Consider the following 13252-nt stretch of genomic DNA (forward strand, 5'->3'; position numbering starts at 1 on the left):
AGAGCGCTCAAATTAGAATTACACAATGCTAGGGATTGTAAAACTGTACTTTGAGATTATCGCCAAAGTGATAACAAGGTCTGCAAGCTTTCAGGATTGGTCAAGGTACCTGTGAGGTCAAAGGCTTTTGTTCAATTGAGTGGAGTCCTTTTTTAGCAGGCAAGATCTACTCTGGACCAGTTGCCTTTTTACAGAACTTTTCACTGCAACTCACATGTCTAACATTTGCTCCTTCACATTTGAAGACTTTACTTTTATTCAATTCAACTCTGAAGGTAATGAAAGTATCTAACAATACTAAAATTACAGATCAAACTTTGCTTAGTGCACTAGCTCCCAAGTAAATTTTCCTGTGGAAGATTAAGCAGATCTACCTGGCTGCTGCACACCCTGTCAGAGGTTAAACTCCTGAGTCAGCACTTGCATTATGTTCAACACAAGATATTGTCCTTCCTACTGAAGTTTCATAGTGCATTAAATAACGAATGGAAGAGCCCAAATCATGGATAACCATGTACCTAGAATTATAGAATGGTTACAGCACGGAAGGGGACTATTTGGCCCTTTGTGTATGTGCTAGCTGTCTGCAAGTGCAACTCAGCCAGTCCCACTCTTTCCCTGCAGCTCTGCAAGTTTTCTCTCTTCAGATAATTATCCAATTCCCTTTTGAAAGCCACGATTGAATCTGCCCCCATCACACAGGGAGTGCATTCCAGATGTCAATCACTCACTGCGTAAAACGTTCCAATGGTATGCAGACCTTTACAACAGTTTTATTGCAACAAAGACATAATATAGTACTTTTTAAAGTACCTCAGTTGCCAAATGACTCAGCTGGCTGTTGTCAAATTCACAGAATTAGGCCAATTAAATAAGCAAATTCTGATTAAAGAGGGAGCTGAGTCACTCAATGGTTTGCAAGCACTGGATCAACACTAATGAAAAACAAAATCTGTTGAGCGCTAAAACTACCGTTCCAGAATCTTCCAGTATTTAATAGAATTTCTTCTAAATTCATTTCATAGCATTGTTTAATCTCGCACCTCTTGCATTTGAAACATTTCTGTCTCAAGTGACTTCAGCTTCTTCTCATTTTCCTTGGATTGGGTCAGGATTTCCTCTCGAGAGCTGCAAGCATCATTCAGTTCATGCTGGCAGTCTTTTAGCTGAGCCTGTTGAAGACAAAGAGAATGTAACATATCACAGCCAGGCACCTAGTTGTATCTCTCCCAACTTTCCTCCTCCCAAAACAGGAAACACAATTCTTGTATGGTACTGGTGTACAGTTCCACAGACTAATTTCCAGTTTGCGCTAAGTTAGCTAGAGTAGTTGGGGCAGGACAATTAGCCTGAACACCACTGGGTTCCAAGGAGCAGCTTTCTCAGAGCCATCTGTTTGGATGTGCTCAAGTTTGGATGTCAGGAGAGCACAGCAGCAGGCTCAACCACAATACTCTCCATAATCCAGTTGGCTGCTGACCATCACCTTGGTTCCTTGAATGTGCATTTGTGAGGGACAAGAGGGCTGTCAGCACTTGTCATACTGGACTCTAGAATGGAGACAGGGACAGAAAATTAGCAGAGAGATCCAGACAATGCCTACCATCCAAATGAGGACTGATGCAGGCAATGAGGATTTTCTTAAAGCCAAATGAATCCAGAGCAGCATTACATTTTGGGTGGGCTTACATCTACCTCCCAACTTGCACTACAAACAGCCTGAAAGAATGGGGCTAATGTTTACTCTACATGCACCACTGAGGCGAGATGCTGAGCAGCCTTCTTGAAGTTGCAAAATGCTGTGGCCACAGAGCTGAGTGCTCTATCATATCCCTATGCTAACTGCTAGAGCTTACTTGTAGTTTGCGAAGCTGCTTGATGGCTTCTTCACGACCTTTGTTTGATGCTTCAATTTGTCCCTCCAAATCCTTCAAATCCATCTCCAGCTTCTTCTTGGAAGTAACAGCCATGGAACGTTGCTTCCGCTCATCTTCCAGCTCACTCTCCATCTCTCGCACCTGGAACACACAAATTAGCAGCAGATAAAATAGTTACTGCTTTAAAAAAAAAACGTTTATTTTTAAAAAGCCAGAGCAAATAAAAATGATCCAGTCCTCCTAAACCCATTGAATATTTGAGACAAGGAACAGAATAAAGCCATTAGGCCTAACAAGCTAATTTTGGATTGGAGCCGTGATAACTGAACCATTCACGGGAAAAAAATTGTTTACATCAGCTTCATCAATTCTCTAGATAATCTTGTAAACTTAAATTAGGCCATTAAAAAGTCTATCTTTTTCTCCAATGTAAACCAACTTTTCCCAAAACTTAAATTCATGATACTCACGTCTATATACCCTCAAGGACATACTAACCTGCTTAATTAGCTGTCGTCTCTTTTCCTCGCTCTGCTCATCCTTACTCAGCAGGTCCCTGTCAAACTGGGCTTTCATGGCTTGCAGATTTACTTCTAGACGTAACTTAGCATCTTCAGTGGCCTGGAGCTCATCCTCCAGCTCTTCCAGCTGAGTCTTCATCTCTTCCACTTGCTGCTCCAGAGCACGTTTTGACTTTTCCAGCTCATGTACCTTCACACAAATAAATGGAATATTGTAAATCACAGTAGATTCAAACAGCAGTGTCTTTCATGCACAGCAACAGAAGATCAGATATCAGTAAAACAGCTCCCATTCAATAAAATTAGTAGCACACAAAGCATGGTCATTTAGTTGATCTAAATTCCATTAAGGAAGGAAAGATAGCACCTTTTCCTATAGTCTATCAGATTAACACATCAAAAATAAAATGCATTTCATAGAAAGATACTAAGTGGTGTAGTATATGTTTAAGATGTTTCCAAGAGCCCCTCAATGGCCTGGTGGGTGAAAGTAGCACTAAGCTGTGGAGACCAGAGCTGGGACTTTCCGGTCTCAGCCGCGGTGGGGATCGTCATGGGCGGGACCGGAAAATTTAAAGAGCAGCCAAAAGTCCGTTGACAGGCGGACCGGAAAATCCTGCCCCAGGTCTCTGGATTGATTTGAGATTTCAGAGTCAGTGGACCCCAGTATCAGCAACAGTTTGCCTCAGTGCCTCAGTCAAGGGAGCAATTTAAGACAAGGTAGCTGGAGTATTACTCTTGACCATTGTCCAGCGATCTCTAGTAGAAAGTGTGTGGTGGGGGTGGTGGGGGCATTATGCGAGATGATGATCAGGGAGAGATGGGAGCATAGCGGTAATGTCACTGGACTAGTAATCCAGAAGCACAGGCTAATGATCTGGGGACAGAGATTCAAATCCTGCCCGCAGCAATGGGTGGAACTTAAATTTCAAATAATAAAATCTGGGGTTGAAAGCTAGTCTCAGTAATGGTGACCATGAAACTATCATTGATTGTTGCAAAAACCTATCTGGGTCACTAATTTCCTTTAGGGGAGGAAATCTGCCAACCTTACCTGGTCTGGCCTAAATGTGTTTCCAGGTCCACAGTAATGCAGTTGACTCTTAACCGCCCTCTGTCATGGCCTATCAAGCCACTGGCTCAAGGGCAATTAAGGACGGGCAACAAATGCTGACCTTGCCAGAGACACCACACCCTATGTAAGAATAACTTTTTAAAAAAAAAATCAGGTTTCATTCTGAAACCACTAATGATTGAATAGCCTAACATGAAGAATAGCTACTTAAATGAACTATTGGTGTGCTGTGGATCTGTACTGGGGAAGTAAAGGAAGAAAATGACAGTTCCCGAAACCCTGCTACCATCTACTTACACTCTTTCCTACATCGTCCTTGGAGCTAACTAGGTCTTCCATCTCTGTACGCAGCAGCTTGCTCATTTTCTCCATCTCTTCCTTTTGTTCCATAGCTGCCTCCAGGGCACGGGTCAGCGATAGGGTCTTGGTCTCTTTCTCGCGAGCCTCAGCCTGAGCCCGATCCCGTTCCTCTGCGTACTTTAAGGAGACGTTCTTTTCTTCAGCCAGCATCTGAAACAGTAAAATGTGACCCATTTAACAGGATTGCACTCAAACATTTTTTTTTAGATAAAGGATAAGATAAAGCAGAGCTCAGACTATTCATGTAACACCTTAGAGAATATTTTTGGACTAACCCAAATATTAATTAGTTTCAAGGTTAGGCAAAATAAATGTTGAAGTTGATTGATTCTGAATTGGTGAGTTACATTTAAATATTTTGGTACAATATAATTAAATCTTGCTGGGTAACCACATCCACAATCAAAAATAATGATTTTCTGACTTCTTTCTGGCATTAGAAATCAATTCCGATGGAAAAGCTTCCGCTAAATGGCAAGTTTGTACATTGCCAATTTATAAATTAGATGGAAAATTTATTCCTAGTAAATGTTACTGCTGACATAAATAACATTAAGAATTTTGGTTTGGATTTTAAAACTGTAATGAACTTCAAGTTTCAAACCAAAAGTATTCCAAGTTATAGGAAAGGTTCAGGACAAATTTTATTGCAATCTCTAGAACTAAGAATCAGGATGCTGCATTGGTCTCTAGTGGTCCCCTAAATTTGCATTATAATTTAATTTTTATATCTTCCATATACTCAATGTTTATGCCCTTTTAGAATAAATAAACGTTGAATCATTTAAAAACAAAGTGATAGGCTTCGGATCAATCAATTGATCTCTGTCTCTTTCACCTGATCAAATTTCTTTTGTTTCTTCTCAAGATTGGAAACAATCTGCCGTTGGTAGTCCAGACCGACAATCAGATCATCCAGCTCCTGCTGCAGACGGTTCTTGGTCTTCTCTAGCTTCTCATAGGCTGCCGTTTTCTCTTCATAACGCTGGGTCAAGACTTCCATGTCTTTCTGAAGCTTCTTCTTACCTTCCTCGGCAAACTCCAATGATGCATTCCCATCCTCCTGGCGCTTCTTGAACTCAGCCAACTGAAATATTAACCGACAGTGAATAAAAAGTACTTCAACATACTCTACCTGTGCATGTAGGTTATTTTAGCTGTAAGATCAGTTCAATACAATTTATATTAATGCATGGTAGGAAAATGGTTCACTGATGTATACAGTATGACACTTAAAATTGGACTGGGTGACCAAAAGGTGTGTGAGAGAAACAATCTTAAAGCAGATCAGCTAAAATATAGAATATTGTCCCATCAATTATTATATTTCAAAATTAGTCAGTCAATGTTATGATTATGAGGGAATACTACATGGATTTTGGTAATTATATCAGCTGAAATCTTAAACACCTTCAGTATCCTGCAGAACAGCATTTTAAACGTCACAATGAATAAACTCCTTCTAATTTTTTTTTCCAGTTACAAATAACAATTTTGCCACTGTCAAACAAAAGACAGACACACAGCTGCACTGACAAAAACTAGAGTTTGAACAGCCTAGTGAAATACATGTTGCGGATTGTTGTGTACCTAGGCCAATTGCCTACTCCAACTTCTCCATATTGGGGACTTGGATGGAGTAACAATTGCACAATTTAAAGCAACACATTGATTGGAGTGTAGGACTGCGAAAATAATCACACTTGTAATGAGTGATGAAATTTGAAAACCCCTAGAGAAGGCATTATAATGATGTGTCACAGCATTGATTACCATGGGACTGCTAATATCCACAAGGAATAGACATTTGTCAAGAGGACTGAAGGGCTTCCAGCAGGAGCCTATGTATAACCAAAATAGCACAGAAATGTTTGGAGACATTTTTACCTGAGCCTGAATGTTGGACATCTGTTTCTCCAAGTTCCTTTTTCCTTCCTCCTCCTCTTCCAGCTGCTCATGGAGGCGATTGTTCTCATCTTCTATTTGCCTTAGCTTGGTGCTAAAACCCAACTTCTGTCGAGTCTCTTCTTGAAGCAGCTCCTGTACAGGGAATGAAAAAATAGCAAAATGTCATGGGTGAATGGGGCAAAACAAAGCAAGGCTATGGATTAGTAAGCCGTAATGCTCAAAAATATGCATTCCGAAATAATCAGTTTCCTACTTGGAATCTATAAAACACCCAGGTATCTGCATCGGAGAAACTGTAGTCACTTTCAAGCCACCATTAGATTTCATTTCAACAGGGTTTTAAGTCAGTCACCAAATTGGAAATCAGACTATCCATTGATTCACATTAAATTAAGTATAGCTTATTATAAAGCTTTCAACATAGCTTCTCCTTGCACCAAATGGGTCTACATTCCTACCAATTCAGTACCGTTCTATTTGCATGGCCTATAGTCAAATAACCACAATTGCATTTCTTCCAGTATAAGCAGTGTGCATCCTTTCTTCTTTCCTAAAAGTACTCCAGGCTCGGTTCCTGGCTCAATTTATATTTAACTAAATTTCTTAGTGAAGTAAGCCAACTGAGGAGAAATCAGAACTCTCTTTTAGTTACATGCCCTGAAACCTTTGTACCCCAGCTGTAGCTTCCTTTATAATGCAATATTTAGAAAGTAATAGAGCTGCATTTCTGGTACTATACAGTTTCCATATAGATGCACTTTTAGACCTTAGGCTTCAAATTAGTTTTAAAATTGTTTAAAACCAGACAGAAGTTTGTGCTTTGGTTAGTCATTAGCATTTTGATAGCTTTGGAATGAATTCTAGATGACCCATGATTTTCAGGTTGTCTAAGCAAGAAACAAGTTAATAACCTTAATATCTATAAACAACGTACTACCCAATTAATCATGAATTATAGATCAGTTTAGGTAATGGAGCTCTTGTTTTAAAATGAAACACCTCTTTACTCGGTTTCTAGATTAAAGGGTCTTTCACAAAATCATTCAGCCCAGTTCTTCTTCTCATACCTGTGTGTCCTGTAGCTGGGATTCCAGAGTGCTGTGGTCCTTGGTTAGTTTAATGGTCTTGCTTTCCGCCTGATTCATGAGGGCAGTAACGTTGTCCAATTCACTCTGAATATAAAGCAAATATTTCAATAACTAGGTAGTCCACTTAACAGCAAGTTAGAGCTATGAACAAGTGTTAATTTTCCGCCATGGAACGAAGGCACCTGGACCCTTATTTAAATTCTACTTTGATGTGTGGTTTGGTTGCTTCCAGATTTCTAATGTTCCCCATGGGCGCCATGGCCTATCTACATGGCTCTCACAAACCTGGCGTTGAGGTCTGAGCATGACAACCAGCATAAACATTCCTGAGTTAGGAGAAAATTAGAACTGCTGCGTCTCACTGCCATCTCAGACGTTGCTCCAATCTCAAACTACGTATCAACAGTCATTGCCTGGGCTCATACAGAAGTAGGCACTCGGGCAATCTAGCATAGGGTTACTGCTCATGAAACCACACCCCAGGGGAAGCCACAGAAATCTAAGTGGGGGCAAATAAGATGGTGAACACATCAGACTTGGGGGCAGGAGGCGGGTCATTCGGCTCTTCGAGCCTGCTCCACCATTCGATAAAATTATCGCTGATTTGGTTGTGATTTCAACTCCACTTTCCTGTCTGCCTCCCATAACTCTCGACTCCCTTGTCTATCAAAAACCTATCTAACTCAGCCTTGAATAAGTTCAATGACCCAGTCTTTACTGCTTTCAGGGGAAGAGAGTTCCACAGACTAACAACATACTACATACCCTACACCATTTCAACAAACAACAGCTTCAAGCAATCCTGTAAAGCAGGATCAAAACTGCACAAGTGTGGTCAACACACTGATCCACTGGATATAGTTAGCTCCTGCCAGTCCTATAAATTCTGCTCAGATCTCATCCATGCCCTGAGAGGAAAGCATGAACCAGAAGCCTTGGATTTACTGGCATAATACCCTATGCTACCCAATGTTTTCTTGCAGCCAACTCTGCAGCGGTGTTAGAAACAGAAAATAGGAGCAGAGTAGGCCATTCGGCCCTTCAAGCCTGCTCCGCCATTCATTATGATCATGACTGATCATCCAACTCAATAGCCTGCTCCCGCTTTCTCCCCATATCCTTTGATCCCTTTCACCCTAAGAGCTATATCTAACTCCTTCTTGAAAACATACAATGTTTTGGCCTCAACTACTTTCTGTGGTGGTGAATTTCACAGGCTCACCACTCTCTGGGTGAAGAAATTTCTCATCTCAGTCCAAAATGGTCTACCCCGTATCCTCTGACTGTGACCCCTGGTTCTGGGCTCCCGCACCATCGGGAACATCCTTCCTGCATCTACCCTGTCTAGTCCTGTTAGAATTTTATAGGTTTCTATGAGATCCTCCCTCATTCTTCTGAACTCTAGCGAATATAATCCTAACCAACTCAATCTCGTCTTATATGTCAGTCCCGCCATCCCAGGAATCAGTCTGGTAAAGCTTCGCTGCACTCCCTCTCTAGCAAGAACATCCTTCCTCAGATAAGGAGACCAAAACTGCACACAATATTCAACACAGTGTTGGCAGATACTGGGTGCAGTTTGCTTGATTATGGAATGGTGCAAATGTAGAGATGCAAAAATATTGGGGATTTTTATTTTTAAAAACTTTTAAATATGCAAAATTAAATTAACTAATTATGTAACTAGTAGAATAGATATGGGAGAGCCAGTGGATGTGGTGTATTTGGATTTCAAGGTGGCTTTTGATAAGGTCCCACTTAAGAGGCTAATGGGCAAAATTAAAGCACATGGGATTGGGAGTAATATACTGACATGGATTGAGAATTGGTTGACAGACCAGAAACAGAGAGTGGGAATAAGTGGGTCTTTTTCCAGGTAGCAGGAGGTGACTAATGGTGTGTCACAGGGATCAGTGCCTGTGCATCCAAATGCAATATTTCCAAGTTTGCTAATGACAAAACTGGCCGGGGTTGAGAGTTGTAAGGAGGATGCAAGGAGGCTTCAGGGTGATTTAGACAAGTTGTGTGTGTGTGTGGGCAAACACATGGCAGATGCAGTATAACGTGGATAAATGTGAAGGTATATGCTTCGGTGTGAAAAACAGAAAGGCAGAGTATTATTTAAATGGTGGTATATTGGGAAATGTGGATGCACAAAGGGATCTTGGTGTCCTTGTACACCAGTCAATGAAAGTAAATAGGCAGGTACAGCAAGCAATTAGGAAGGCAAATGGTATGTTGGCCTTCATTACAAAGGGATGAGAGTTCAGAAGTAGGGATGTCTTACTGTGGTTATACAGGGCCTTGGTGAGACCACATCTGGAGTAATGCGCGCAGTTTTGGTCTCCCTACCTAAGAAAGGATAGACTTGCCATAGAGGGAATGCAGCGAAGGTTCGCTAGGTTGATACCGGGAATGGCAGGACTGTCGTACGAGGAGAGGTTGGTTCAACTGGGCCTGTATTCACCAGAGTTTAGAAGAATGAGGGGATCTGATTAAAATGTATAAAATTCTAACAGGGCTAGACAGACCGGATGCAGGGAGGATGTTTACGTTTCACCTGGTTGGGGAGTGTGGAACCAGGGCCCACAGTCTCAGGATACGGGGCAGGCCATTTAGGACTGAGACAAGGAAAAATGTCTTCACTCAGCTGGGTAAGCAAGTTGACCACAGCAAGTTAAGGGTGGTCAACCGGGAAGCTGAATCATTGAGTATATTCAAGAAATTGATACATTTTTGGATATTATGGGCATCAAGGAGTATGGAGAGAAAGCAAGAATATGGCGTTGAGATAGAGGATCAGCCATGATCATATTGAGTGGCGGAGCAGGCTCGAAGGGCCGAATGGCCTACTCTTGCTCCTAGTTTCCATGTTTCTATATGCATCTCAGAAATTCAACTGCACAATAGTTTTATTCTACTGTTGGCCCTCTCACCCAACCAAATGATTAATTACATTTGTAGGGTATATTGATCTCATTTCACCAAGGTAGGACCTAGCTTTTGTATTTACCTGAAGCTTGCTGACTCTCTCACCGAGCTCAACTCTGGTCCGATCTCCATCCGTGCTTTTAACCTGCAGCTCCTGCATTTGGGATTCCACCTTCTTCCGCTTATGTTCAGATTCAGCCTTAGCCTGCATCAGACGTTTCACCTCAGTGCTAATCTCGTTGCGTTCAGTCTCCAGTGCCTGTTTGGCCTTCTCCACTCCAGCTTTGAACTGCAGAGAGAACAAGTTTAGTCAGTTTAGGTTTGTCAGAACCTAGCTCACAGCAAAGTCTGAAGTTATAACACCCACTTCCTCTATGTAGAGACAAATATTAATTGATTCAGCATTCAGATTTTCAGCAATGTGATTATACATATGTCTGTTGACTATTATCGGTCAACACTATTCAGCACTATCTATACTGCACCACAGCAAGTTAAATTCTTTATCATCTATTTTACATCTATCAGGCCACACTTAAGAGTGCAGTTCCGGTTACCATTCGATAAAGAGCACAAAAAAACACCGGAGAAGGTGCAAAAATGACTTACAAGGATGGCATCAAAGCGAAGAGATTACAGATATTGGGAAAGACTGAATAGGTTGAGGCATTTTTTTTGTAAGATGACAGACTTACTGGAGACCTGATAAAAGGTCTTTCAAACTTATGATGGGTCGAAAAGGGTAGATGTGGAGACAATATTTCCACTTGTGGAGGAATGCAATACAAGATAGTTACTAATAAGACCAATAAGAGTATAAGCAGAAATTTCCTTCCTCAGTGACTGTCGAAGTATTACTCAAATACAACTCATTAACACCACTAGCTCATTTGCAAATACTATGTTACTTTATACAAGCCAAAATATAATGTCTTTTATTCTAATTTTAGATAATGATAGTATTTTAGAAGATCAATTTACCAAAACATTTTTAGTTTTATGGCCAGTACGGACATTGGCAGGAATAACATTATACGAACAGAACACTTCATACATGTAAGTTAATCACTTAACCAATTTTGTTGTTCCTCCCTTACTGAGTTCTACCAAACTCTTCACAAGGTTGTAACAGTATAAAGGAGTCTTAAATTAACTACACAATTGGTGGCTGGTAAGTTCCCACAGGATATTCCTGATGAGATATCAGTGTGCCATTAATGTTTATTTTTCCCATTTTGCACAAGAAAAATATGTTCAATTCTTTACTCCTCTAAACTCCACTACCTATACCAAAGAAACCAACATACCCGTTTTGTCTGTTCTAGTTGCTCAGACAGATCTTCCACAATCTGGGAATGTTTTTGTCTCATCTCTTGGATCTGCAGTTCGTGGGTTTTTGCCTCATCTTCCAAAGCTCTCTTCATCTGGTTCACCTCTTGCTCACGCTTTGCTCTTTAATGATTATAAAGGAAGAAGAAAGTGTCACACATAACGAAAAATAAATTCAGATTAATTTATCTGTACAGGATAACTAGCTTATAGTATTAAAGGGATACCAAATGCAATCCAGTATGCTAATCACCTCAAGTGAAGGGAAAAAGTCCCATTTATTTGAATTTTTTTGAAGAGGTGACTAAAGTAATGGACATGAGAGTGTCTATAGATGTTATTTATATAGACTTCCAAAAGGCATTTGATAAAGCCCCTCAGAAGAGACTAAGCTGATGTGAAGCCCATGGAATACAAGACAAATTATTGATCTGGTTAGGAAACTGGTCAAGCAGAAGGAATGGAATAGGAATAATGGGCAGGTACTCTAATTGGCCAATGTGATTAGTGGTGTCCAAGAATATATGTTGGGGCCACAACTATTCATTACCGACTTAGATGATAGGTTAGAATGCCACACATCTAAATTTGCTAATGACACAAAGATATAGGAGGTATTATAAGAAGTGTGGATGGAAACATAGAATTCCAAAGAGATAGTAATAGACTAAGTGAAAGGTAAATATGTGACAAATGGGTTTCAATGTAGGCAAATGTGAGGTCATTCACTTTGGACTCAAAAAGGATAGAACAAGGTACTTTGAAAATAGTGGAAAGTTAGAAACAATGGAGGTCCAAAGAGATTTTGGGTTTTAGGCACAAAATCATTAAAATGTCATGAATAGGTACAGAAAATAATCAAAAAGGCTAATGGAATGTTGGCCTTTATGTCTAGAGTAATAGAATACAAGGGGTAGAAGCCATGCTTCAGATATACAAGGCTCTGGTTAGGCCACACTTGGGATACTGCAAGCAGTGCTGGACATTTCTTACGAAGGATATATTGGCTGTGAAAGGAGTGCAGCATAGGTTAAACAGACTGATAGCTTAACCAGTTGGAGTCAAGGTATGGGGGATGATTAAGCAAACTAGGGTTGTATTTCCTGGAATTTAGAAAGTTAATGGATGATTTGTTTGAAGTTTTCAAAGACATTAGGTGGAACAGATTAGGAGAAATTATATCTGCTAGTTGAGGTGATCTTGGACAGAAAGGATGGTCTAAAAATTAGAGCCAGACCTTTGAGTAAAATTAGGAAATAACTCTTCACACAAAGCGCTGCAGAAGTTTGGAACTCTCTTCCACAAATGGCAAATTATGGTAGATCAACTGTTAACTTTAAAACTGACACTGATAAAACATTTGGCAAACAAAAAGCTAAGAAGTATGGGTAAACACAGTTATATGGAGTTAAGTCACAGATCAATCATAATCTCATTGAATGGCAAAACAGAGGCTAAATGGCCTACTCCTGTTCCTATGTTCTGATAATTTGTTTCAGCCTTGACTTTTGCCTGATCATGGATTCAAGCACCACTGCTGGATCAAGGTACATAATTTTAGGCTGATGCTTCAACCAGTGCAATAATGAAGGGAATACTGCATTGTTGGAAGCCGTCTTTAAGGTGAAATGGTTCTGCCTATCTATTCCAGAAGAACATAATGGATCCCAAGGTACTATCTGAAAGGCGGTTGAGCGTTCCTGGTGTCCTGGCCAATATTTCTCTCTCAATAAACATCAGCAAAAATATATTTAATTGTTCATTAATATCTGTGGGACAACGCTCCCTTTAAAATTTAGTTGTCATGTGCAACCCGTTTTTTTAGTACGCGGTCCTTTAACATATTATTTATCACAGAACAAGATGTGTGTGGATCTTTTAAGGGTGCTGTGCAACCATGCACCCAAACAACTTAGTGGGAACATTGCTGTGGGGCCTCGCTGCACAAATTGGCTGCCAGATTTATGTACATAACAGCTGATCTAGAACAAGGGGTCACAATCTCAGGATACTGAGTAGGCCATTTAGGGCTGAGATGAGGAGAAACTTCTTCACTCAGAGGGTGGCGAACCTGTGGAATTCTCTACCACAGAGGGTTGTGGAGGCCAAGTCACTGAATATATTTAAGAAGGAATTAGATAGATTTCTAAATTCTAAAGGCAT

The 13252-nt window shown here is 40.5% G+C and overlaps 1 protein-coding gene across 2 annotated transcripts in view; it reads right to left on the reverse strand.

The window, feature by feature from the left end:
• The window catches only part of LOC144669596 (myosin-9-like), a 183936-nt gene that overhangs the window by 22962 nt on the left and 147722 nt on the right, over positions 1 to 13252 (reverse strand). For both annotated transcript variants that reach the window (XM_078532119.1, XM_078532118.1), the window contains 9 exons: positions 11068 to 11212; positions 9843 to 10049; positions 6809 to 6913; positions 5721 to 5873; positions 4672 to 4920; positions 3771 to 3983; positions 2376 to 2588; positions 1857 to 2018; positions 1044 to 1172 (listed from right to left, as the gene is read on the reverse strand). In XM_078532119.1, the coding sequence (XP_078388245.1) occupies positions 1044 to 1172; positions 1857 to 2018; positions 2376 to 2588; positions 3771 to 3983; positions 4672 to 4920; positions 5721 to 5873; positions 6809 to 6913; positions 9843 to 10049; positions 11068 to 11212 (1576 nt within the window). The remainder of the gene's footprint in view (positions 1 to 1043; positions 1173 to 1856; positions 2019 to 2375; positions 2589 to 3770; positions 3984 to 4671; positions 4921 to 5720; positions 5874 to 6808; positions 6914 to 9842; positions 10050 to 11067; positions 11213 to 13252) is intronic.

The sequence above is a fragment of the Cetorhinus maximus genome, chromosome 29, assembly GCF_964194155.1.
Source record: "Cetorhinus maximus chromosome 29, sCetMax3.hap1.1, whole genome shotgun sequence".
Lineage (NCBI taxonomy): Eukaryota > Metazoa > Chordata > Chondrichthyes > Lamniformes > Cetorhinidae > Cetorhinus > Cetorhinus maximus.